At 43.6% G+C, this 26,754-nt stretch overlaps 1 protein-coding gene across 1 annotated transcript; it reads left to right on the plus strand.

Moving 5' to 3' along the window:
• The first annotated feature begins 424 nt into the window (after positions 1 to 424).
• LOC147885861 (BTB/POZ domain and ankyrin repeat-containing protein NPR1-like) lies at positions 425 to 22,974 on the plus strand. Its single transcript, XM_087396324.1, has 4 exons — positions 425 to 1,591; positions 3,336 to 4,077; positions 20,996 to 21,250; positions 21,411 to 22,974. The coding sequence occupies exons 1-4, from the start codon at positions 1,019 to 1,021 to the stop codon at positions 21,656 to 21,658; spliced, it is 1,818 nt and encodes a 605-aa protein (XP_087252450.1). The 5' UTR covers positions 425 to 1,018; the 3' UTR covers positions 21,659 to 22,974.
• Positions 22,975 to 26,754: the final 3,780 nt, after the last annotated feature.

Below are 26,754 nucleotides of genomic sequence, written 5' to 3' on the forward strand. Positions count from 1 at the left end.
TCGACAAGCTCCCCAAAATGTGCTAATGATAATCGATTTGTGAGTAACAACAATCAAGCAACCAATGATTCCTCCAATTTTGTTGTTGTGGTGATGAATGAAGCAATCGGGAAATAGGGATTTTGATTTGACTGAGGGAACTCCTTGGATTGACGGAGTAAATTTTCTTGGATTGACGGAGAAAATTTTCGGACCATTAGAGCACGAGATCGACATCGATGATCGGACGTGATTGGACAGTGGGATTGACCGTCGCTTTTTAATCCAATTTCGAAATGATCCAACGGAAACTTTTCACTTTTGACGGTAGATGCGACATGCGAAAGGCACATTGCACGTGAAGTGCTTGGTCTTCGTCTCCGTTGAGACCGTTCCACTTATTTACGACTCTTTTTGTTGCAATTGCCTCAGCACTTCCGTCATCCCGTCATTTCGGAGGTCTTCATCTCTTCGGCTGCTGCTTCATTTGTACCCCTTTTCTTCATCCTCCCGTCGTCTTGCTTCCCTTCTGCTCCCCATTTTCGGACATCTGCTCGCAAACAGCGCACCCTCTCGTATCCCATCCACTCTCTCTGTCAATTTCGTCTCCAGTCTCCAAGTAATCCAAGCTCTTTCCTCGGCTTTCGCGACGCTTCCTCTCTCTATATAATGTCGCCCTCCCCCTAGCGTCTTTTGTCAAGACGTTAGGTCGTACCTGTTTCACTGAGCGGAAGAGCAGCCAACAACGCCTTTGCAGTCCAGTTTCTAGCTTAGAGGCGCTTCATTTTCATCTACGAAGTCTGGGATGCAGCTGCACGCACTGTAATCCTCTGCAGCACCTCGCTGAGAAAACGTTCGTGCATATGACCGGATCGAGAAGACAGCTCTAGTCAGAGGGGGTAGAAGGGATCAATTTGTCGAGCGCAGTCGACGAAGCGATCCAGCATTTACTACCCAAATTTGTGTGTTGGGACTCCTCATCTTTCCGTAGATGTGTTTTCAAGAGAAAAGGGTAACGGATGCAGATCTCGACTAGTTCATGGGAGACCTCAGTTTATCATCGCCTGCTCAGGTCCTGAGCTCCCCGCCATTTTGTTTGAGCAGTACTACGGACGCCCGCCAGGGTTCCGTGGTGACTCCTTCGTTTCCGTGCGAGAATGCTTGGCGAAAGTTGAGCTCCGACCTCCAGAATTTACTATCGCCAGCTTTTGACGAATCCTTCAGTGATGCTCTCATCTATGTCTCTGGGCGAGCGGTGCCAGTTCATCGCTGCATCCTTGCAGCACGATCCCCATTCTTTAGGTCCCTCTTTTCCAAAGACAAGACAGAACTTGCATCCCTTGCTCCTGAGCGAACTAAGGACGAGTCAATGAAGTTAAAGCTAGACTTACATCGAATTTTGGATAGGCTCGTTCCTGCGGCCAACGTAGGATATGATTCATTCATGGTTATTACAGGCTTCTTTTACAGCGGAAAACTAAGTGTTCCGGCTGTGAAATGTATCGACGACGAGTGTTCGCACGAATCTTGTCGGCCTGTTGTGGATTTCGCGGTCGAGATGCTGTGTCTATCATCTGTCTTGGATGTTCCCGAATTAAAGACTCTCTGGCAGGTACGTGCACAGATCAGCCGTGCAATGGTTTATTAGCAGGCTGTCACGCTGTATGTTTTTCCTTGTTTAGTCATACTGCGAATGCTTCTTCAGCGTTTGTTTGAAAAATGAATTCTGTTGAACCCTTTGTTTAGGACAGTTCTCTTCAATCGCAGTGGCCTTTTTTGCTTATTTACACACGTGTTCATGATTCACCTTGAAATGTATTTCTCTATATGGTGGTTTTCACTGATATTCTTTCTTATAGGCTTTATGATTCTCAAGCAAATGACCATTTTTTAAATAAAAAGTTCCTTTTGCCGTAACTGGACACTCGCTATATTCCCTCACACTTCTTTGGGACCTGGGAAAAGTCAAAGCAGTGGATGATCAGTTATTGGAACTTCAGGAAAGGGTAGGGTAGTGACGAGATCAGTATATTTGTGATTGAGCTTGTTGGGTTGGTTTGTTTAAAAAGAGGCTGACCTTTTTGTGACTTGCCTAGCACTTGACATCCCTATAGCTAATTTGTTTTGAGGCCATCCTCTACATGCAACTGGAAAACTGTGTATTGTTTCATGAATCGATGCTCTTATATTTTTCCTGAGCCACACTCGCAGGAGTGGTTTCTTTCACACCTGTTTGTATAGTAACGTACAAGTTATATCGAATACTTGCTAACGCAAGACTTCTACCTACGTTTTTGAGAAAGATATCTGCTCTGTGACTATAGGAGGTTTGAAATTTTGAGACATCATGTTTGCTTGCTCCTTATATCTCCACTAACAAAAGTGATCTAGATTGAATAATAGGGTGGGTGCAGGGAGCTGGGTGCCTACTTTTGAATAGGTGAAAAGCTGATTTTCAAGGTGGTCAAGCATGAACTTGCACAAGAAGTTATTTACAAGTTAGAAGGATCTTTCATGTTTTTGTTTGGGAAGAGGAAATCAGGAACAAGACTCCGAGGCACAGGTATAGAAAGTCCTGAGTAATTTTTATGCCAAGGTATATCAAAAGCTTTCAACTGAGTGATTTCATGATCAGATGACTTGTCCCATATAGAATAAGAGTGGCAGGCTAAGTCAAACGTTTGCAATCGGCTGCCTCTTATTGCTGCAGTGCCTCAAAGTGGAAAAGTATCAACATGCCTGCTATATTTCCTCCCTCAGGACATGTTAATTTTTTGGGAAAAATCAGAGACCAGAGTGAAGGTCCTGGAATCACTAGATCCGTCGATGGTGTGACTAGATGTATGGTAGGAACGAGCAGTCATCGTTGTCTCTATTTGCTTGATGGAATCTCTCTTGGATCACTGTTTGTGAAATAGTAACTCATGTTACATGTGTGACTGAAGCTGATTTTGTAGTGAATCACCATTTTTCTTGACAATGCCTGAACAGAGATACCTAGGGACAAGGACTTTAAAGAACAGTAGCCTTGTTCTAGATGGAGTTAGGTTGACTGATGGCATGTTTATCAGGTGGACATGCAAGAGTAGGGACTAGAAAATCAAAGATAATGCCTTATCAATAGACAGAGAGTGAAGTGAGACCTGGACAAATTATGAAAATGATTTTGTCAATTTTCAAGAAATTTTCCACAATTGCCTGCGTTTTGTGTTGACCTGCCCTGGATGATCTCAATAAAAATTTCTTGATTTGGTTTTTTGTGGCTATGCATGCTGTAAACATTGCTTTGCCTTCGATGTAGATGTATGGTGGACTTATGCACAGCAGATGTCTAACTTAAAGCTATGATGGTGCAGCATCATCTTCACGGAATGGTGGAAAAGGCACAAGTGGATGAGGTGATTCCTGTACTTGTCGCAGCTGAGGTACATGGAGCCATGCCACTGTTGTCATTGTGCATGCGCCTAGTTGCTGTCTCGAATATCGATACAGTTGACTTGCAAAAGCAGCTTCCATCAGCTCTAGTTGAGGAGGTTATTGCTCTTCGTCTGAAGCTGGGTTTGTTGCAACCAGAGACCTTGCATCCAATGCACGAAATGCAGTGCCAGAGAATTCGAAAGGCATTAGATTCGGATGATGTCGAGCTTGTTCAGCTTTTACTGAAAGAAGGACAAGTCACCTTGGACGAAGCACATGCTTTACACTATGCTGCTTCCTATTGCAATCCCCACACAGTTCAGGAGAGTTTGGAACTTGGGCTTGCTGATCCAAATCTCAGGAATAACCGTGGCTTTACTGTACTGCATGTTGCAGCTATGCGCCGTGATCCTGTCATTCTGGTGGGCCTCCTCACTAAGGGGGCCAACCCATTAGAGCTCACTCCAGATGGACGGACTGCACTTCAGCTTTGCAGAAGATTGATAAGAAGCTATGATCTTCGAGATAATGTGGATGCTGGAGAAGATTTGCAGAAGGATACACTGTCAGTTGAAGTGCTGTCGCAGGCAGGAAAGAGAAATCCTTTTGCAGATTCAAAATTCCCTCCTGCGGTTGATGAAAAAGAGTTGTTCATACGATTACTTTATCTTGAAAATAGAGGTAAATCTTATTTTTCCCACCATTTTTTAATTGGGCCTTGCTGCTTTCATACTGCTGTCGTATAATGGTATTTCAATCTGACTACTGGGGTATCAAGGTAGACTTTGAAAATTGTGTGAAGTGGTGTCATGAAAATGGCAATTGGGGGAGGGTAAGTTGCCAAAGGGTGGGCCCCTCTGGTGTAATGATTCAAGGGAGTTTATGGCCAGCACTTACGTCACTGCATCCATTAAGGTGCTTGATCATATAAAAATTGTGGACAAAAACTTTGTAATTATGCCAAATGAAGGACAGAGAGTTTGTGGCCTTCTGATCCCGTTTGTCATCAGGAACATCTCCTGCAGTATACTTCTCACAGTGGGGTGTCATCTTTGAGTAATCAAAGCAATGATTTGAAGGAAGGTGTCTGTTGTTATTATTGCTGGGTTGTTAAGAAACCTGCGAGTGCACGCTCTCGCTCCATTTTAGCAACTTTTCTAGGAATTCTTTCACACTGGGAAGTAAAGAAGGTTTGCAATTATAAACTATCATGTACAACTAGATGAGTCATGGAGCTTCTCTCTTAAGGACAATAAATGAGTTATAACCTGTGCTAGGTAACAAAGATGATTTCTTTTGTCAAAGGTGGAATATGCCATGGTTAAAGTAACCGAAATTGTGGTAGTACTGGCTCCCCCATAAGGAGTGTGCACCCCAATTTTGAGCCACCTGGGTGCTTGCAACGGTAATGCCACTGGGCACCATGTAATACTGCCTGTAAGGAGGGGAATGGGGCAGTGGTACGGAAGCGACAACTCTTTACTGTCCCTGGACAGCCACTTGTTGTCACACCCACCTAGAGAAGCGCTTGTTGACACGGCATATAGCTAAAGATTGCCCTTCTTCATCATCACGATGTCGATAGAAGGGAGGTAAGGCTGCTGCTCACGCAGCTGAGGTGAAGGTTTCAGGTAGGTCCACAGCAATCTCGAGTATTGAACTTTTTGCTGTTAATTTCTATTGTGACAGTTGTGATGTATTTAGTATATCTTTTGGTCCTCATGAGAGGATATGTTATGGGTCGATCAGGGAACATTCTTTTTGACAATGCAAGCACTCACAATTTCATCGATATGGCATTGGTGCAGGAGTTGAATCTGCCACTGGGCGGCAGCAGCCACACTTATGTGGTGGACTATGCCAAAGGTGCTTCAGCTCAGTTTCCACATTTTACTGATGAACCACATCGATGTGTTACTGAAAGAGTGGCTTTCCTGAAGAAATCCTTCCCTAGATTTTGGGTGACTTTTGCTTATGATGGGCAGCATTTTTATTTATATTCTGCCCATTTTGTAAAACCACTACCAAAGATGATGAGAGAACAACTTCTGATCATCTTCTTTGTTATTTTGCAATTTGATGGAAATTGACCATTCTATGCAGGATCATTATTTTGTTGTGCTCTCCTGTATAAGGAAGACAGATTTTTCATCTTTTTCATGTCATGATCATACTCCGACATGTGCCAAAGAAGATATTTAATTTGCGCATTGAAGATGATGCAATGAATTCTGAAAATTCAGTTTCTAATATTATAATGGACTTCTGAAATTTCAGAACAGCAAGGGTATGGTATTAAGCAGCCATTCTATGGATTTGGAATGTGGTGGAGTGTACCATGGATCTGCTAGCGAGTTGTCGACTCAACTTCGGGTGGATTGCCCACTGCTATGGCTTCAATTTCACACATATACACTGAAAGCTCCTCCAGCATCTTCTGACTGAATTTTCAGATGTATTTCCATCTGAGCTTGGTTATGGTTACAAGACGTAGACCATAGGATTGAGTTGCGTCCTAGAGCTCAACCACTATTTCAGCAACCTTACTGGATGAGTTCGAAAGACGAAGATGAAATTGCTTGACAAATCAATGAATATATCCAGATAGGACATATTCGCCCTAGTAAACCTCCTAAGGTGTCATATGCACCCCTGCACTTGGGTGCAATGTGACACTCTGGCTACATCGACAAGTGCATTATAGCTCCCTAATAGGCAATTTTGTTGTATGTTGTGACCCCTTTGTGAGCCCTTGTCCAGGGACAGTCAGGCACAAGCTACGTAGGTCAGTCTCTCAGCCTTAGGTCAAGTCAAAAGATCAGTCTCTTACCCACTGGAGAATAGTAGGATAGTGTTTCCATCTTAGGATTCTAGGTCTTAGCCTAGGATAGGAGCCCGGAAGGGCGCCCTCAAAGCCGGAACAATAACGATGAATGGGCTGGGGAAGGGCTGCCTTTATAGGCTGCCCTGCACCCGCCCCTAGGTAGGCTTTTATGGGGAAAAGGGCCTTAAAAGCCAGCCCAAACCAGCTGACTGAAAGTCGGCCAGTTTGGGGCTGGTTGGCTCAGCCCCCAGCCCCCTATATATACAGGGGGGCTCCAGGCCTCATTCCTGACTCAGCCTTCAGTCACTCTTATAGCTCCTCTCCAGCCCCTCGTGCAGCCCTAAACACTTCCAAAGTTGGCCCATCAGCCTCATCAGCCTCAGCTCTTGGCCCTCAGTTCAGCCTTCCTGGAAGGTGTCTATGCAGCACAACAATCGGGGATTTGGACCAGCAAACGGAGTAAGGTTTGGGTACTATTTCAGCAGCTCTTTGACGTTCTCTTTTGCAGTTTGCACTTCTCAGCTCTATATCTCAGCTCTCTTAGATTCTATTACTCCTAGCTTTCACTCTCTCACTCACGCAGTAACCATGCATACCGTTGGACAGCACAAGGCTCTTCCTTGCCTTGTAGAAGTGCCCTACATTATCAGTGTGGACAGCATCAAGGTCCCGGTATTGGTTGGAGTTGCCTCTCAAGTCGTTGGGTCCTCAATAAGTGTACACAGTGTACTCTTCAAAAGCGTGTTTCCGTGCTCTCTCGAAGAGTGTTATTTGTATCTTTCAGTTCTCCAAGTATGAAAGCAAATTCTCCCCTGATTGGAGAAAGGGTCTCTTAGTGGGTACAGGGATCCAATCACTTGTATCGTTTCTATTCACTCTCTACCCTCATCTCCTTTCTCTCTCTATGTTGCATAATGCTCATTCCTCGCTAAAGGTTTAAAGGAGGTCTTGCTGTGATTACACGATCAGATAACCGTTGCATGTTACATTGGTATCAGAGCTTCGGTTTGTATCCAGCTTGACTACCACGAGTGTATGGTTGTATTGAGATCCGAAAAGAACACACAGCCAAGCGCCACGGAAGTTTTGGGGAAAGATGTCAGAGGTGAAGACTACGAAGAGGAGAAAGACAACCGGAAAGAAATGCTTCCGCCTAGTGCTCAAGAGATGATGGAGAATCTTCTAGAGCAGAATCAGATTCTCCTACAAAAAGTTGAAGAACACGCAAAACAACTAGAAGAAAGCAGAAGACAGCTGGACCAGCTGGACCAGACAAGACGACGTCTTGAAGAAAGAGAGGTAGAAAAGCCTCTTGAAGATAGAGGATCCACAGATTTTGAAAAACTACTCCTGTTGATGTGTGAGGAATGCAAAAATGAGGAGGCACTGCGACACACAGAGCTCGCCCAGGCAAAGAGGCAACAAAACTAGACCGAGAGGCGATGCTTCTCTAGTACAAATAGATGTTAGCCACTATGCAAGCCAGTTCGAGCACAGCAGTAGTCACCACCACAACTTCGTCATCGACAAAAGTAACTCCGCTCACCCGATCCACACCAAAATTTGGTAAGTATGATGATAAGGGTGACCACTCAGCTATCCTTCGGTTTATTCATCAGCTCGTCGCTCATTTTTTGTTATTAGCGCGAATTTTGGAAGAGCAAGACAAAGTCCCTTCCTCATTCACCCCCCAAATGAGGAACATAGAACATGGGCTTCTGGCGAACGGTTGTGAGACAAGCGAGCCACCTGGTAATGGATAGTAAGTGAGCCAGTACCTGGGTCCAAGCAACCCCTCATCTCACTGGCGAGGCAATTATCTGGTGGTAACATTGGGCTAGTAAGCATACTGACCCAACAACTTATAAGACGAATTTCGTTTGGGCAACGTTTGTTATTGATCTCAAAGCTCGTTTTTTACTGCCACAGTTATGCTTGACCTGGAAGATGAGTTTTCTCGTCTCTTCCAAAATGGGTTGCCTCTATTGTCTTATAATAACAAGGTCATCACACTGGTGCAACAATTGGGCATGTCTGAGAGCGATAAGTTGAAGCAATTCATTAGGGAATTGGACATGAACATTTGTTTTTCCGTCTAAAACTTTGATCCGCTCAGACGCTGACTATCGCCCAAAATCAATAAATGATGCTGAATAGGGGTAGCCCAAGCAGGTCCAAAAGGAATCCAAAGTCCCGTAGTAACAATCAAACAAAACCGCGGATAAGGATCAGCAGAAGGACAACTAGTATTTAAAGAAAGACGGATTGTCTTCTGAGTCTAAGCCCAAGATGACTCCAGATGAGAAGGCTAAAGCAGGCCTTATGGGAGGCTATTTACAGCCCGACGAACAGAAGCGGTACCACCAAGAACATCATTGTTTTCATTGCCACCACATTACTGGGCACGGCAAGAAGCATTGTCCTAAGTGGCTTGTCGAAAAGGCTGTGAAAGCGCGTACTTCTATCGTCGCCACTATATTGGCACTTCCAATCTTGCCTACTTTGAATGCCGTTCCCTTGGTGGTCTTTCAAGGTAAGAAGGAGGGCGACCTCTAAGACCAAAAGAAGGCTTTTATTCAAGCATATGGCACAGCTAAAGGGTTTCAGTTCATTGTCTTGGTTGATATGGGGAGTTTGGAAGATGCCATCTCTCCTCAGCTTGCCAAGACAGTGGGGTGCACTTGGGTGCCTCATGAGCTTGCGTGGATGGGTTCACACCCGGCTTGCGTGCACACATCAAACAAAAGTCCATCCGGTTTACTTTTCCAGCTCGGAAGGCCGTTTTTACTTGAGACTTTGTACTAACACCTTTGGTGGGGTGCGACATGATTCTTGGAATTAAGTGGTTCCGTGAGCATGTGTCCACGACTGATTGGCGGCAAGATATCTTCACGATTGTGAAAGGTCTATCGGAGCGCGCCGTAATATGCGATGATCGGAGCATATGAGGGACGTATGCAAGGTTAATATCTCATATCCAAGCAAGTTGTGACGTTTGCAAGGGTGCAATATGTGCACTTGTTTATGTCCAGTGCTAGATCTCTTCAATTCAAGTTGCTCCTCCGATGGGGCAAGTAATGGTTGATCTACTCTAGGAGCTCCACGACATTATGCTATGGGATGGTCTGCCACCTCAACTATCTCCATCCAGATTGGAAGACTATCACATCAATTTGATTTCGGACTCCACACCTCCAAAGAAATTTCCTTACCAATTTTCCAAGTCTATGGAGGGGGAGTTAGAGCAGCAAGTGTCTCAGTTACTACACGCAGGGTTTATAAGACCATCATCCTAGCCAGTTGCTACGCCTATTCTTTTTGTGGCGAAGAAGGATAAGTCTGCACGATTATGTGTGGACTACAGAGCACTCAACAAACTTACAATAAGTAACAAGTTCCCTAACAAACTTACAATATGTAACAAGTCCCCTATGCCCCGCATCGTACTTGGAAAGATTCAATGTTACAAAGTCTTTCTCAAAAATCGATCTAAAGAGTGGCTACCACCAATTCCAAATTTTTTAAGTTGACATCCTAAAGACAGCTTCCGAATAGAGCGAGCTCATTACGAGTTCATAGTCATGCCATTTGGTCTAAAGAATGCACTACCCACTTTTAACAAGATGATGCTCCACACTACGGCTCAAGAGATCCGGTCCTTTATGGGTCTGTGTCCAGCCTACAGCTTGCATATGGATGGATTCTCAACATACGCAGTTCCTCTTACAAATTTACTCAAGGGGACACGCACAAAAGGCAAAGCTTTGCAATCCTTCCATGATTTGCAATGGTTGGCTACAACAGTACTAGTTATGAAGATCACATCTGGGATGACTCATTTTTTATAATCACGGATGCAAGCAATGTCACCATTTGGGCGGTTTTAAGTAAAGCAGGAGGATAGGCCCATGACATATTATAACAGAACGCTAAACGATGCCGAAAAAAATTTATTAAGTTTACGATAGAGAGTTACTCGGCATCATTTAGACATTAAAACATTGGAAGCCTTTCCTCTACGACGAACTTTCACGGTCAAAACAAATCTCTAAGCTCTTAAGTGGCTTCAAACGATGCCTAGCTCACAATGGAGTGATTGGTAGCAACGGTGGAGCCAAATATTCCAGTAGTTTGGGGCAATGATTGAGTACGTTCCCAGCAAAAATAGCCCTGTTGCCGACGCTTTAAGTCTGAAAGGTTCAATCTAGACCATTGAGAAGTCCACTGTGCTCGAAATCCAAGGAAAGAATCTTGATAGTATGAAGGCACAATACTGTAGGCGATCTTTTGGTGGTTCTAGTGATGCCCATGCCCTATAGGCCATGGTATGTGCCTTGTAGGCATATGTTTAGGCACTTAGATTATTTTGTGCCTTTTAGGTCACTTAGGACACTTAGTCCTATGTGACACCTAGGACACTTAGTCCTAGGGCCTAGGTACAAGTATCTTGTAACTCTTTCTTTTCATTACAACTCTAGTTGACGTGATGGCAGACTCTATCGACTCTTTGCACCTTGCTCTCTCTCTTTTTGCCTATCGATCCTACAGTGGTATCAGAGCTAGGCTTGACTCGTCTTCCTGCCCTCGGACTCTCATTGCTCCCTTCACTCCCTTCCGTACAGTCCGTACGACTATACTCAAAGCTTGCATATAGGTCCGTACTGCGTCGTACATCTTCCGTACAAGCGTACGGAAGGTCTTGTACCTATTCTGTACTTGTTACGCCGTACCTGCACGTGGGAGCGTGCCTACTCCGTACAACTACCGTATAGTTTTGTACTTCAATCACCGTACAAATCCGTACTACAGGGCTCTGGTGATTCTATGGATGCATACTTGACAAAGGTCAAGGACCTCATGGAACAACTTGCCAACATTGATGAGGTGGTGCCAAATTCTCAGCTTGTCAGTACCACATTGAATGGATTGCGAGATACATATCAAGGGTTTGCTAAAACCCTTCGGTTAGTGGCCATGGGTAATCTAGACCACTATTCTTTTCATCAGCTAGTTACTTTGCTCTTGCAGAAAGAGCAAAGTTGTGCTAATAGACAAGCCATTATTCCTGATCATGCTTTCGCTTCACAGCAGACAGGAAGAGGCCAGGCTTACAAGCCTATGGGCAAGCCAAAATCTGCGCATAGCAGCTGCAATTCCTCCCATGCATCTAAAAATACAGCAGATAAGTCGAAGAAGAAAAGATGCAACTATTGTCGCAAGCCTGGACATGACATTTCAGAATGCAAAAAGCGCATTGCTTCAGAGAAAAAGAAAGCAGGATTGACAGTTAATGCCTCACATGCTATTTAATCCCATGAGCGAGCAGATGCTTCACATGCACATGCTCTTCAGGATGACTGGGCATGGGCTGTCCATTGCTCATTTGATCCCTCCAAAGCTGATGCACTCTTTACTGCTAATGACGCTCAGTCTTGGTATTTTGATAGTGGTGCCTCCAAGCACGGCACATCTTGCAGACAGTTGTTTCATTCTTTAGTAGATGCACCTCGAGGGGGGACTGTCACATGTGCTAATAATGCTTCCTATGCTGTAAAAGGAATTGGAGATGTGCAGCTCACATCCATTTCAAGCCATCTTGTCACTTTGACTAATGTTCTTTTTGTGCCTGGAATTGAAGTCAACTTGATTTCAATTTCAGCAATTGCCACCTCAGGTTTTTCGGAGTGATTTTTGATGGCTACAGATGCCTAGTTTATGATCTTCGTGATGACAATGCCATAGTTCTCACTGGCACTTTGCAAAAGGGGCTTTATCACCTTGATCATCACTCAGCTGCACTTTCTATTGAAGCATTTGCTATTTCAGATTCACAGCTTGCTAAAACTCATCTTTGGCATGAGAGAATGGGTCATCTCAATCATAGAGCTCTTGCAAAGCTACATTCACAGCAAATGGCAAATGATGTACCTCAAACTCTTATAGTTTCCAAACATGTGTGTGAAGGTTGTCTTTTGGGTAAGATGCATCGATTTCCTTTTCACAAGAATTGTCCAAAACTCTCACAAAGGAAATTGCAGCTAGTACACAGTGATGTATGTGGCCCAATGAGGACAAATGCCATTGGGGGGTACAAATATTTTATGACTCTCATTGATGATTTCACAAGATATTGCTGGGTATATCCTTTAAAAGCCAAATCTGAAGTTTTCTCATGCTTTCAGAGGTGGCTGAATATGGTTGAGAATGAATCAGGATGCAAGCTTGTCACCCTCAACACAGATAGGGGGGAGAGTATATGTCAAAGGAGTTAGATGCATTTCTGTCTTCACGGGGCATTGTTCACTCATGCACTACTCCTTACACTCCTCAGCAAAATCCTGTTTCTGAAAGGAAAAACAGGTCCACAATGGAGATGGCCAGATGCACGCTTAAGGCCAAGTCTTTGCCCAATAAATTTTGGCTTGATGGAGTGATGTGTGCCAACTATGTGCTGAATAGATCACCTACACAGGCATTGAAGACTGTTACAGCTTATGAAGCATGGAAAGGCAGGAAGCCTTCACTTTCACACATGAGAGTTTTTGGGTCTCTTGCATATGTTCAGCTGAGACATAAGCTTGATGACAAGGCAATCAAATGCATATTTATTGGTTATAGCCAGGAGAGCAAAGGGTATCGGTTATACCAACCAAATACTGCGAAGATTATTGTTAGTAGAGATGTAATCTTTGCTGAACATTCAGCTTCTCCTCTTGTGGACTGCAAAGCTAAGCCAGATGTTGACATATCTGGTGGTTCTAGTGATGCTCTATAGGCCATAGTATGTGCCTTGTAGGCATAAGTTTAGGCACTTAGATTATTTTGTGCCTTTTAGGTCACTTAGGACACTTAGTCATAAGTGACACCTAGGACACTTAGTCCTAGGGCCTAGGTACAAGTATCTTGTACTCTTTCTTTTCATTACAACTCTAGTTGACGTGATGGCAGACTCTATCAACTCTTTGCACCTTGCTCTCTCTCTTTTTGCCTATCGATCCTACAAATACGCGGATTCAACAGAGTTTGGCACCCAATTCTAGTTAGCCACGACACTTGCTGCTGCAAGCCATTACTCATTAGAGGACGGTTGGATTTTCTATAAAAAAAGATTATGTGTACTCAAAGACAAACGGCAGTTGCTTCTTCATGATGCCCACAATGCCCTTATTGGTGGTCATAGAGGTATCAATGGTACTTTGGAGAAGTTAGAGCGCTATTTCTATTGGCCAAAGATGCGGAGGGCGTATATGGCTATGTTCAAGATTGTTAGACATGCGAAAAGGTCAAGGCTTCCCACAAGAAGGCAACTGGCTTACTTATTACCAATGCCAATACCGGACGGTCCTTTCTAGGACATAAGCATGGACTTCATGGGACCACTTTCATCATCCGCAAGTACGCGTACCACTCAATGTCTTTACTATTGTTTGTCGCTTTAGTAAATACTGTATGCTTATTCCTTGCAAGCAGACGGCCAGCGTTGAAGACGTAGCTCGTTTGTTCATAAAGTATTGGTATCCCATTGGAGGGTTGCCAAGGACCATCACATCCGACAAGAATTCTAAATTCACATCTCATTTTTAGCAAGTCCTGTTTGTTAATGTTGGTACTAAGCTGCAGATGTCCAGCGCATTCCATCCGCAATCGAATGGATGGACCAAAAAGTATAATGGTATGGTGTTTGATATTTTAAAATCATATGTCACGATGCTCAGGGAAAGTGGGAGCAGTTTCTTCCGCTTGTGCAGGCCATTTTGTATGATACCTATTCTTAGAGCATTGGTCGTACACCTTATGAAGCAGCGTTTGGAAGGCGGTTTAGATCACTCCTCACCCAGATAAGGTCTCCATCTCTTGAAGCCAACAAAGCCACATAATCTATGGCAAAGATTACGGAGTCAGTCAAAACCTACATCGCCAAAGCTCAAATATTGTACATGCGCCAAGCCAACAAGTCTAGACAATATGTCGAGAGTTTAAAGAGGGTCAATGGGTCTATTTAAGAACCATGAAGCAAAGATTGAAGCAGGTGGGCAAGCGATGCTCGAAGCTGTCTTTTAGCAGCTTTGGACCAGTCCCTATTATCCAAAAGATAAACGATGTCTCCATGAAGTTATGACTACCAGACAATTGGACAATGCACAATGTTTTCCATGTAGCTTGGTTGAAGCCGTATTATGGACCTTCTCTTACCGAAATTTCCAACAAGCAACAACCTGAAATCCTTGATGAAGCTGAAGTTTTGCAGCCAAAGCAGATCCTTCTTCATAAATGGAAGCATGGGTTAGGACTCAAGATCGGAAAGTTTTATACCCAGTTCTGTGATTGAGGTACCCATGAAGCAGTGTGGTTGGACAAAGACTTTTTCCAAGAGTTCCCACAAATTTTGGGGGACTACTTAGAAGCAATGAACCCACAGCCAAGTTAAGGAGGAGGGAATGTCACATGCACCCCTGCACTTGGGTGCAATGTGACACTGGCTACATCGACAAGTGCATTATAGTTCCCTAATAGGATATTTTGTCATATGTTGTGACCCCTTTGTGAGCCCTTGCAGTCAAGCACAAGCTACGTAAGTCGGTCTCTCAGCCTTAGGTCAAGTCAGAAGATCAGTCCTTGTTCACTGGTACCCACTAGAGAACTGTAGGTTGGCTCATCCCCCATCCCTCTATATAAAGGGGGGGATCCATGCCTCATTCCGGACTCAGCCTCCCATCCTTCGGCCACTCCTATAGCTCCTCTCCAGCCCCTTGTGCAGCCCTAAACACTTTCAAAGTTTCCCTGATCAGCCTCAGCTCTTGGCCCTCAGTTCAGCCTTCTTGGAAGGTGTCTACATAGCACAACATTCGGGGATTTGGACCAGCAAACGGAGTAAGGTTTGGGTACTGTTTCTGCAGCTCTTTGAGTTCTCTTTTGCAATTTGCACAGCTCACTTCTCAGCTCTATATCTCAGGCATATCTCAACTCTCTCTTAGATTCTATTACTTCTAGCTTTCACTCTCTCACTCACGGAGCAACCCTGCATACCGGTGGACAGCACAAGCCTCTTCTTTGCCTTGCAGAAGTGCCCTATATCGTCAGTGTGGACAGCATCAAGGTCTCGGTATTGGTTGGAGTTGCCTCTCAGGTCGTTGGGTCCTCAATACGTGGGCATGGTCTACTCTTCAGAAGTGTGTTTTCGTGCTCTCTTGAAGAGTGTTATTTGTATCTTTCAGTTCGCAAAGTATTAAAGCAAATTCTCCTCTAATTGGGGGAGGGGGCCCTCAATGGGTGCAAGGACCCTCATCTCCTTTCTCTCTCTATAGTGCATAACGCTAATTCCTCACTAAAGGTTTAAAGAAGGTCTTGCTATGGTTACACAATCGAATAACCGTTGCATGTTACTTTGGGCAGCACTAGTGCTACTAGTTGATAAAAAGGATAAGACCATACGCTTATGCAAGAACTTTAAAGGTCTTGACAAAGTTACTATTAAGAATAAATATCCTTTGCCAAGAATGGGTAACCTCATAGATCATCTGCATGGTGCAAAATATTTCACCAAGGTTGGTTGGTCTATGAATGGGGTATTAGGGAAAAAGATATTCCTAAGATGGGTTCTACCATTTGGACTCAATGCACCAGCCAATTTCCAGCAGATGATGAGCGCTAGTTTTCATCTTTATCTGGGAAAGTTTGTGATTGTCTTTTTAGACAACATACTACTTGTGTACAGTGGAAGTTTAGAGAAGCGCAACATGAGCATTTCAGATTATTTTTTACTACTGTCAAAGTCAAAAACTCTCAATGCTAAACTTCCGAAGTGAGTTCTTTTGTGAAGAATTGTTGTATTTAGACCATATTCTTAGCATTGACAGAATCAGTATTTATCTCGAAACGGCAGAGGTTGTTAATGAGTGGCCAACTTTACATGTTGTCACGGAAGTAAGGTCTTTTTTAGACTCCACACAGATTTTCCAAACACTCATTCATGACCATGCACGCTTGGTGTTGCCTTTCACCTTAAAGGGGAGAGAAAAAGGGTTTTCCGTACAAGGAAATTTTCCTTCTCCATCATCATAACATCCAAAGAAGGGAGGTAAGACTATTGCTCACGTAGCAGAGGTGAAGGTTTTAGGTATGTCGATAACAATCTGAAGAACTTTTTGTTATTTGAATCCTATTATGATAGTTGTGATGTATTTAGTAAATCTTTCAATCCTCATGATCTGATTCTCATGAGAGGATCTATTATGGGTCAACTAATGAACATTCTTTTTGACGATGCAAGCACTTACAATTTCATCAATATGGCATTGGTGTAGGAGTCTCTTAGGATTCTACGGAGGATCGAATGAAAACAACAAATCGACTCATCACTTCATTAGACAAAGCCTTCTTAAATAGGCAAGTTTACATGATCAGCTTATCATCACCATACAATCATCTTCTTTCATAATATTCCTCTCCAATCATATTCTTCGTCTTCTCTACCATTCTTCTACCCCTCTCAAGCTCTCTAGCTTCATGTGTTCCAACACCTCCCTTGATGCTAGGCTGGTCATAGCCATGTCCTACGTCATCAAGGATGTAGTGTGAATTTACAATAATGAATCCCCCCCCCCCCCCCCCCCTAGTTCCCTATCAACTCATTAGCTGTGGTCTAACTAGGAACTAGGAAGGAGGAATTTGGCTCCCCTGGCTACATCATTTGGTGCTAGAAGTGAGCTAGTACATCAAAATACCCATTGATGGTGTATCATGTGCTTCCATTGAATTGAATACATTTGGATGAGAAGGTGGTTTGAATACCATGTTTGCTTGATTGTTGCTATAGCAGTTCCGTGCTTCATGACCAAATTTGTGGCAAATATTGCATCTTGGTTTATCCTTGTTGCGGCAATCTTTTTCCTCATGATTAGTGAGTCACAGAAAGCACATCTCATTCTGGTAGTACTTTGTGAATGATTCCTCTTGTTGCTAAAGAAAACATTGTCTCTTGTTGGCATAACAGATCCTTTCTCACTCTTTATTTTCCCTTCTCTCTCTAGGAGAGATGCCTCAATAAAATGTAGGGTGAGATTATCTATGTTTGATAGTGTTTCTACCAAGGCACTATAGCCTTCAACATCACAACTTGCAAGAAGAATAGCCCTGACTTCCTCATCATCTAGCTTTCGTTTAAGGATAGCGGGTTGGTGCCGTATGCTTTTGCATTTGTTGAGATAGCTGGATAGATCTTCATTTGGCTTGTATTTTAGGATATAAAGCCTCATTAGTAGCTTGACCTTAGAGGGATGTGCATCTGTAAATACCCTGTTTAATTCTTCCCATGCTTCTTTTGCACTTGCAATACTTTCAATGTGATGGATACACTCATCTTGTAATGATGCAGTAATGTATCTGAGTGCTTTTTTAGTATTCTCCTCCCATTGATCACTAAGGGAATCTTGTGTGTCACAACCCTTAATAAGGTCCCATAAATTCTTCCGCATTAGCAAGTACATCACTTTCGACTGCGGAGTATGAAAACCAACACCCACAGACTTGTCCACAACGTCATGTGATGCCATTGGAGAGGTCTTATACCGAGCTAGTAAGAGAGAGAGATTTTTAGGGTTAGAGAAATGTAGACAACACTAGCTTGGGTCCCTGTACCCACTAAGGGCCCCCTTCCCCAAATAGTGAATAATTTTTTCAATACTTGGAGAATTGTGAAATACAAATGACACTCCTTAAGAGAGCACAGAATGCAACTCTGAGGATGACCCGTCGAATATTGAGAGCTGACCCACGAATGCCTGAGAAACAACCTAAGCACAACCAAGGCCCATGCTGCCACATTGTAGCTGTAGACTACTATGCAAGGCTACAGAAGAGGCTTGTGCTGTCCCCAGGCATGCAGCAGAGCTGCATGAGTGAGAGAGGTGAAGAGAGGACGGAATCTAAGAGATATGGAGCTTGAGAAGACTGTGAAAGCTGCGAGATGTGGAGCTGAGAGAGAGCTGAGCAAAGAGCTAAGAAAGAGCTCAAAAGTGGAAAAGGAAAGCTGCTGAAATAGAACCCCAAACCTCTACTCTGAGTTCAGCTATGGTGCTGCGTCAACACCCTCCTGGAATCACGATTGGGACTGCTGAGTATGCTGCTATCCTGCAGGGACTTTTGGAGGGGCTAGAGGCTGCTCTTGGGCTAGAGAGGAGGCTGAACTGTTGAGGTTTTTTTAAGGAATGAGGGCAGCAAGCTCCCCTTTAAATAGGGGCCTGGAAGGGCTGGTTGGCTGGCCCAACCAGCATAAATCAGCTGTTATGCAATAAGCTCATTAGCACAGTTTTTGGAAAATCCAAGATAGTCTCACGTGAATGAAGCCTTGAAGAGATCTTGAGATACATCAGAGGTACAAGAAAATTTGGAATAGAATACAAGGTTGCATGGCTACTGTGATAGTGACTATGCACGAGATCATGAGACCAGGAGATCCACACAAGGATATGCATTTTTCCCTTTCGTTTGCTATGGAGCTGCCTCAGGGGACCTTGTTGGGACTCCTACCTTGGCTACTCCTATCCTCTACACTCAGTCCAGCCCTTGGGGGCCCTTCGGTGTCAAGGTCCATTGTATCCAAGGGGATGATTGGTTTATGTTGGTCATCTGTCTGTTCAAGTATGGCCTATTCATTGATGGAGCTCACGATCTGGTGTCAGGCATCATGGACATTCCGGCCGGTATGTGGCTCAACACGACAATATTCCATCTAGTCGATATTAAGATTTTAACTAGGCTAACAATTGGGATGCCGACTGTTCAGATGCTTTAGTGCATCAAAATGTGGTTTTTTTCTTGTGTGATGGGTCATCCAGTGGCTTGGCGATTAGACATCAGATGGTCAATTGTCTTTCAGCAGATTTGAAAAGACATTATCAGCCTGTCCTCCAGTCAGGGTTAAATGCTTAATGGATGTAGCAAAGAAGATTCTGGAGGGCTTGCGGTTTCATGAATAGATGAAGCATGAGCTGTACCAAGATGAGCAGGACTTGCAGCTCATTGGAGGACACCTTTGACATATTGTTTACTGCTCTTTGTAGAAGCAGTTGGGGCAGCTCGTTCGACACACAGATATTGGCTCACATTGGGTCATTGAGAAGGGATGCCCCACATTTGAGCCCCCTTACGACAAGGACATTGTGGCTTGAGACTTGTAGATCCATCTTGTATTTGGATGAGGGCCCAATGCATGTGCCATGTGGCCTTCATGTGTTTGGAGTCCACAATTGACTGCCACATGTTGGCTCACCATTTTGAGCCATGGATGGGCTTCAGTTTGGGCAGCATATGGGCTGCCATGTGGGCAGCAGTGTTGGTTGCCACGCGTCTAAATTAAAGCCCAGTTTGGAGAGCTTCAAGGCCATGCAATGGAATGTCTTGGGATATGACCTGATCAGAGGCTAGGTCACAGGAACAGGTCAATGAGTTAATGGTTGGCCTAGGACAGAAGATAGCCCGGTGCTAAAGTCAGCCCTCTATGGAGGTGGCCTGTCCAGCCCAGTTTGGAGGGCTGAATGGCTAGGCAATGGAGGCTCATATAGGTTTGGAATGCGTTGGATTATGACCCAATCAGAGGCTAGATCTGGCCACCTAGGGTTCAGGCCATCACAGGAACATGTCAGTGAGTTTAATGGTTGGCCTAGTACAGAAGATAGCCAGTGCTCAAGCCATCCCTCTATGGAGACCTTGTTGGCCTAGTTCCAAAGTACCGGGGGGACGGGGGGAGGGGGGTTAGGCAAACTAGCTCTGTCAATAGACGTGGCTTCACTCTCCAATCCGGAAGTTTGTTGAAGCGTCACAATACACACAAGCAAGGAGGAGAGTGACATGCATCTATAAGACCTCTTTTGCTACTCAGTTGTAGCTCAAATTGTGTAGTCTTTTGGCTGTAGCTCAGCCACCAGCTGCCTATGTGGAGTACTTCTGTACCTGTCTCTAATCAGACCAGCCCGTATTCGTGCAGCATGGTAATACCTGACTTTCTGAGCATATTTCCAGATTTCTGTGTATCTGCTTGTGTGGATTGAGATTTGAGAGCTAGTGTGTTGTGTGGGAACCCTTCATTATGCTGGGATGGTAGTGAGGTGTATGCTGCCCCCAATTATCTTTGATACAATGCACATAGATGCTCCTAAGGAATATATTTATTAAACTTTTATCCTCTTACAACCAACACCCTTAACGCCTCAGCCAAGTCGTGCAAATGTATTTGCTAAGCCCAATTCAACTTGCTATGATACTGCTTGGTACGATCTCACTATATTTGAGATAGGCGTTTTGGCTCCCATCTCTAGAGACATCAAGTGGGAGTTTGAAATGTGCTAATTCCTCCTAGATTTTAAGAGCCAGAGATGTCTCAAGTTGCCAACCACTGTGACCTTGTAGAAGGAAGTACTGGAATCGCTCTAAGGGATAAAAACTGAGTCATCGCTTGTGTCAGCCATCAGTCAAACTAATAGGAAATACAGTCGCTATTTATGTGCAAACAAGCGGATAGTTTTATTTTCTAATCTTAGAGTTACTTAAATGTAGCAAGCAACAGCAGGGCTATACGATATCTGTATGTATTCAGGACCACTAATCATAGGTACGCAGGCACTGGTGGTACTACTGCATGCGTGATTAAAGAGTACCCAATATGTCTATGAAGAGATCAGAATTAGTTGGAGTATTGGTCAATTATATTTAGTGTGATGTTATTGGAGGTTTTTTTTAGATGAACATGAGACTTAACTGACACTTTTGCAATCACAGTGGCTGTTGCACGCTTGCTTTTTCCACAAGAAGTAAAGCTTGTTACAGGCATTGCACGTCTGGAGGCCACATCAGAGTTCACTGGTCTTGGAGACTCCTCATCCGGTAACAGATTGAAGTGGGAAGCAGGTGTAGATCTTAATCAGGTTCCACTGAATGAAATTTCAAGTCAGATCCCACTGATTCGTTCTTCAATATCTACACCTGTAATGAGCGAGGCTCTGCTTAAGAGGGTGCAAGCTCTCCAGAAGTCAGGTAAAATACCAGTACTGCAAAAAGTCTTTTGATTACCTAACCCATTTTTTATTTTCAAAATTGATTACTTAGCAACAGTTATTCTGAAAGACAGGTAATAATTAAACTTTATCTGCTTAACTTGGAGGGAGGCTTACCTGGACGTAATACTGCCATGCAGTTGAATTGGGAAAACGGATATTCCCTTGTTGTACTGCAGTTGTGAACGGTTTTGTGGATGATGAGTCATCAGACATAGAAAAAGGGAGATCTGAGGAGCACAATTCCAAAAAATGTCGTTACAGTGAAGTCAAAGATGTACTGGCAGAGGCATTTCGTAAAGATGTTGCTGCGATGGACAGACATAAGTCTGAGAAGTTGGAGATGCAACGATCATCTTCATCATCATGTTCTTCAAGGCAAAGATAGCAGGCCCATCTTGAACTAGTCTTGTATATAAGGCTTGCTTAAAACTAAGAGAGGGCGAGGAACAGGGAGGGGCTGACAAGTCTGCAAGAGAGAGTTTGGGCCTGCAAGGAATCCAGGATGGACTCTCACATTGTCTGAGGTAGGATGTCAAACGGTTGTTGTTAAGGGTGTGGAATAGAGATTAGTGTAAATGAATGTCGTTTTGCACACAAGCTAGGAAAATGGGGTGATGTTTTCAGCATGCAGAGGCAGAGAGGCAGAAGACACGCGCGCACACACACACACAAAAAGGGAGGGGGAAAGAGCCCAACCCATGGCTTCTCCCTCCAGTCAAATTCATGGTGCAAGGAGTTGACACATCAACAAGTAAAAGGTGATGTGATGGACACCTTGGGAAGATTTGGACACTTCAGCATTTACGAAAGTGATTGGGTAGGTAATGTTTTGATACGTCACCCGCCCCATAGAGCCCACCATTTTCCATGATTTAGGTAGACTTGATTCAACGGTTGAGATCGCATCAACGAGCCCCCATGACTTTGAGGAGAGGGGGGAGGGAGGCCAGGGAGGGTGGTTCCAGGCCGAGGAGATGGCGGTGAGACGAAGAGAGACTTCCATGGTCCTAGGAGACCAGAACAAGATACACGATAATTGAAACAAGTCCCTATATGGGCACTTCGTCATGCAATGTTGAATGTATGCACAAGCATGCATACACGACACTAATGAAGCTTACTGGCTTCTCCTCTACCCTATATCTAGCTCAGGTACAAGGTGCTGCCAAAGTTGGTTGAATTTGTACAATGTGAAGAGATGGGCTGTGAGGTTGAAGAGTTGGATCAAAAGACCCCCGTGTCACATGTAGTGCATGGTTGCACAGATTGATCCACCTAGTGCAAATCATTGGTGTGGTTCATCACGCTTGTTGAGGATACGTGTTTGGATGTGCATCACAATAGTATTGTTGTTTTGTCCTTGTCTCTGTTGTCTGCCACTCATGGCATAGCTGATTGAGGGGTGATCAAATAACTCTATGCCATCCTCTACAAAACATGCTCTAGTATTTAAGACCTAGAAAGAGTTCAAATTCTTACCTTTTGTAACTTCTAATCCCAAATCACATGTATAATGTGGCATTTTTTGAGGTTTTCTTTCCGCGTATCTTATTGGTGAACCTCCCTGATTGCATACAACTCTATTTCCATGACCCAATTTCTAAACGGTAGTATTCATTACCCTGTCTAGCCTTAGGAAAGGTTTTCAGATTTTTCCTATATCATCCCACGTTGATTTAGAGATACTCCCATCCCAAAAATCCTCTACTCGTGAGTCATCAATGCATACAAAAGAATAGCTCTCACAAATAAGGAAATAATTACAGATTTCAAGGTTGAATTGAAATCTAAATTTGGCATGACATATTTGGGCATGTTAAATTTCTATTTGGGGATCCAGTTCGTATAAGTTATGTCTCAATCCAAGTATGTGCAAAAGCTGTTGGATAGATTCAACATGCAAGATTGTAAGCCTACATCCACTCCCATGGAGCTAGGGCTGAAGCTTACTATGTATGATTCAGGTGAATCAGTGGATGCCACACTTTATAGCCAGGCTGTTGGATGCCTCATTTATTTATGCAATACACGGCTCGATATTCAATATGTAGTATCTCAGGTGAGCAGGCATATACACAGCCCAAAGACAACACATTGGCAGGCTGTAAAATGCATCTTTCGTTACTTGCAAGGCACAAAGTCTCATGGCTTAATATTTCCCAAGGGGGGTGACTTGCAGATGCATGCTTACAGTGACTCGGATTGGGCTGCAGACTATGGCACTAGGTAGTACACAAGTGGTAATTGTTTCTTTTTGGGCAAAGCTTGCATTTCTTGGTTGAACAAGAAACAATCTACTATGGCTACTTCCTCATGTGAAGCTGAGTACAGGGCAGCTTTCACAACGACATTTGAATGTGTTTGGATGCGTCGTTTGTTTGCTAATCTTTCTCTCTCATTGGAGGGTCCTTCTTTGATTTGCACTGATAGTTAGAGTGCTATAGGAATGGCAAAGAATCATGTGTTTGATCCTCACACGAAGCACATTGAGGTTCATTATCATTATGTTAGAGAGAAGTTGCATGCACGGGAGAACAGTATGATCTATGTTCAACACCTGACAATGTTGCAGACATCTTTACCAAAGCATTTCCACGTGAGAAGTTTAAGGCATTTTGCAGCGCCCTGAACTTATCTCCTTTTGGTGATTGATCACTTCCTTGTACATCTTCACATTGGCACTCAGGGGGGTGTTAGAAGTATTGCCATGACTCTAGGCAGTGACCAATGTAATCCACAAGTGAGGTAGCGGCACTTTTTTCTCACTACAGATTTTTCCCCTAATCACTATTAGTGGGTTAGTGTGGTTTTGTCACAAAACCACCTCCACACTACTTTGTAGCTAATCTTATCTATTGTATCTTTCACGTTTTGGCTCTCCCACTCGCTCCCAATTTGTCTGCTTCTCTCTTTCTTTCTCACAAGACTATACTAAGAAACAACGCACAACATTTGTGTCTTTCTCTATGGCTAGATCACAAAGCTTATCTACTGCATATTTGGAAAGGGAATGAAAGCTAGATGGTACTTGTGGAAGATCAAGGTTGAGACTCAAATGATAGCACACAAGGTGCTTTTGAAGGAAATTGATGGCATAATTGCAAGCCTAGTTGTGCAATAATTGAAAGGATGTTGATAAAATAAAAAATTAATTCTTTTGCAAACTTAGGACACCATACACTCTTTCTATAATGTTGCATATTTGGATACGAGGAGTACACACAAACAGTTGTTTTGACACCTCCCTTAGACCTTGAGAGTTTGTTTTCTATCAATCTAGAAGAAAGGGAGTGACTAAAGGTCATTTGTGATCCAATATCAACAAGAAGGTGTGGTTCATCTCTGTGGATCTAGATAATTCGAAAGCCTCTATACTCATTAGTGACAAAATTGAAGATTCTAGTCAAAGACAAGGGAAACAAGTTGACATTATATATAAATTAATTTAAAATCTCATCTTTCTTCTCAATAGTTATAAGAATTCTCTTTTAGTTTGTGCCATGGAAAAGAATAAGATGACGAAAAATCAATGGTATTCCTTATAACAAAATAAGGATAATAAAATCATTGTCTCAAATGGATTGAAAGGAAGTGCAATGTATAGAATCATGGTTCATACCTAGGTGAAAACTAGATTCAGTAGATAGTGACACAAACGATAACAACACCTTAGCTAGCATTTTGTCACTTGGATATGGAGATCATGCATGATTTTGGTGAGGTTTTGATGGTTGATATAAGGAATATAAGATCATCATGCTTTCCCCAAGGATGCAAAATGCTACGTGTCATTTCCTAAGGCTTGCCCCATTTTGGTAGGTCAATGTTAAGGGACAAAGACATCTCGACTTCCATTGATGATAGTAGTAGAGATTTTTGGTTCTACCTTTTCATGGACAAGCTATGACAATTCAAAAAGTACAAAGTATGGTTCACGCTAGTGTAGAGTGAGGTTAGATAGGGCTCAAAACTTCGAAACAAATAGAGCAATAGAGTGTAGAGTGAGCTTAAACAGGGCTCAAAACTTCAAAACAAATAGAGCGATAGAGTGTTCACACACATGAAGTTGAGGAGGTACAAGAGAGAAATTGAGACAATTCAAATCCCTTTATCTTTTCACCAAACTGATAACGAGGATTTTGATGGGTGGTGTATACATATAGCAAAAGAGCTTTTTTGTGGTTTACTCTGAATTATAAGAGTTGCAATGTTAAACTTGTTGGAATCCATTCTGGATGTGCCTTTTGCGAGCTAATTTTGTTTGGATAAATCCAACGTCATTTTCATGCAAAAATTAGTCAAACAATAAGCATAGTAGAGAACATAATGAAAGTAAGGAAAGAGGAGGAATATGTGGCTAATAAAGGAGACAATATGATATTTTTGCCGAGCTCATGCAAAGAAAGGCGATAGAATCATTAGGATTCTCCCTAGCTTTCATGGTTTATTCCATATTCTATGTCTTTTTTAATGTTTGCTAAAGATCACTCACAAGCAGTTATATGTTCTATTGAAATAGAAGATACAAGGCAAAGCACGAACACTCACACTAGCCAAGCATTCCGTTAAAATTTAGTCTTGTTCCACAAAGGGTGTCATAAGTCAATATTCTATGTATCGTTAAATTAAGTCTGGGAACCCAATCCCTACTGTTCAACTGAAATCTCCTAGCATTACCAATCGTGAAACGAAAAAAGGAAATTCCCCTCTCTCATGCCCATGATCTATCCACTCCCACTCTCCTGGTCCCACTGCGGGGAAGAGAGAGAAAGAGAGAGAGGGGGAGGGAGAGAGAAGGGAGAGGAAGAGGGGGGGGTGGAGGTGGAGGTGATGGTGGGGAAAGGTGGGGGGTAGAGGTGGAGGGGGTGGAGGTGAAAAAAGGGGGATGGGGTGTAGAGAGAGGTAGAGAGATAGTAGAGTGGAGGGTGATGGAGATGGGGGGTGGAGGAGGTTGGGGATAGAGAAGGAAAAGGGGAGATGGGGTGTAGAGAGAGGTAGAGGGATGGTGGAGATGGGGGGTGGAGATGGAGGTGGAGGGGGGGAGGAAATGGGGGGTAGAGGGGGAAAAGGGGAGATGGGGTGTAGATATAGTTAGAGAGATGGTAGAGTGGAGGGTGATGGAGATGGGGGGTGGAGGAGGTGGGGTTTATAGAGAGGTAGAGAGATGGTAGAGTGGAGGGGGTGGGGGATAGAGAGAGGTAGATAGATGGTGGAGTGGGGGGTGATGGAGATGGGGTGGTGGAGGAGATGGGAGGTGGGGAGATGGGGTGTATAGAGAGAGAGAGATGGTGAAGGGAAAAAGGATGGTTACCTTGAGTGGGGGAGATGGGGGATGGAGGGGAAAAGTGGAGGTGGTGGGGAGGAAGATGATGAGAGGTGGGGGTTGACGGAAAAAGTGGTGGTGGTGGAAATGGTGGATAGAAGTTAGAGAACGAAAAATAGAGATAGACGGAAAATATGGAGGCTTAAGGGAATTTAGAG

This window comes from Dipteris shenzhenensis, chromosome 25 (assembly GCF_047967505.1).
Source record: "Dipteris shenzhenensis isolate YYH24624 ecotype China chromosome 25, Dip_SZ_1.0, whole genome shotgun sequence".
Taxonomy (NCBI): Eukaryota; Viridiplantae; Streptophyta; class Polypodiopsida; order Gleicheniales; family Dipteridaceae; genus Dipteris; species Dipteris shenzhenensis.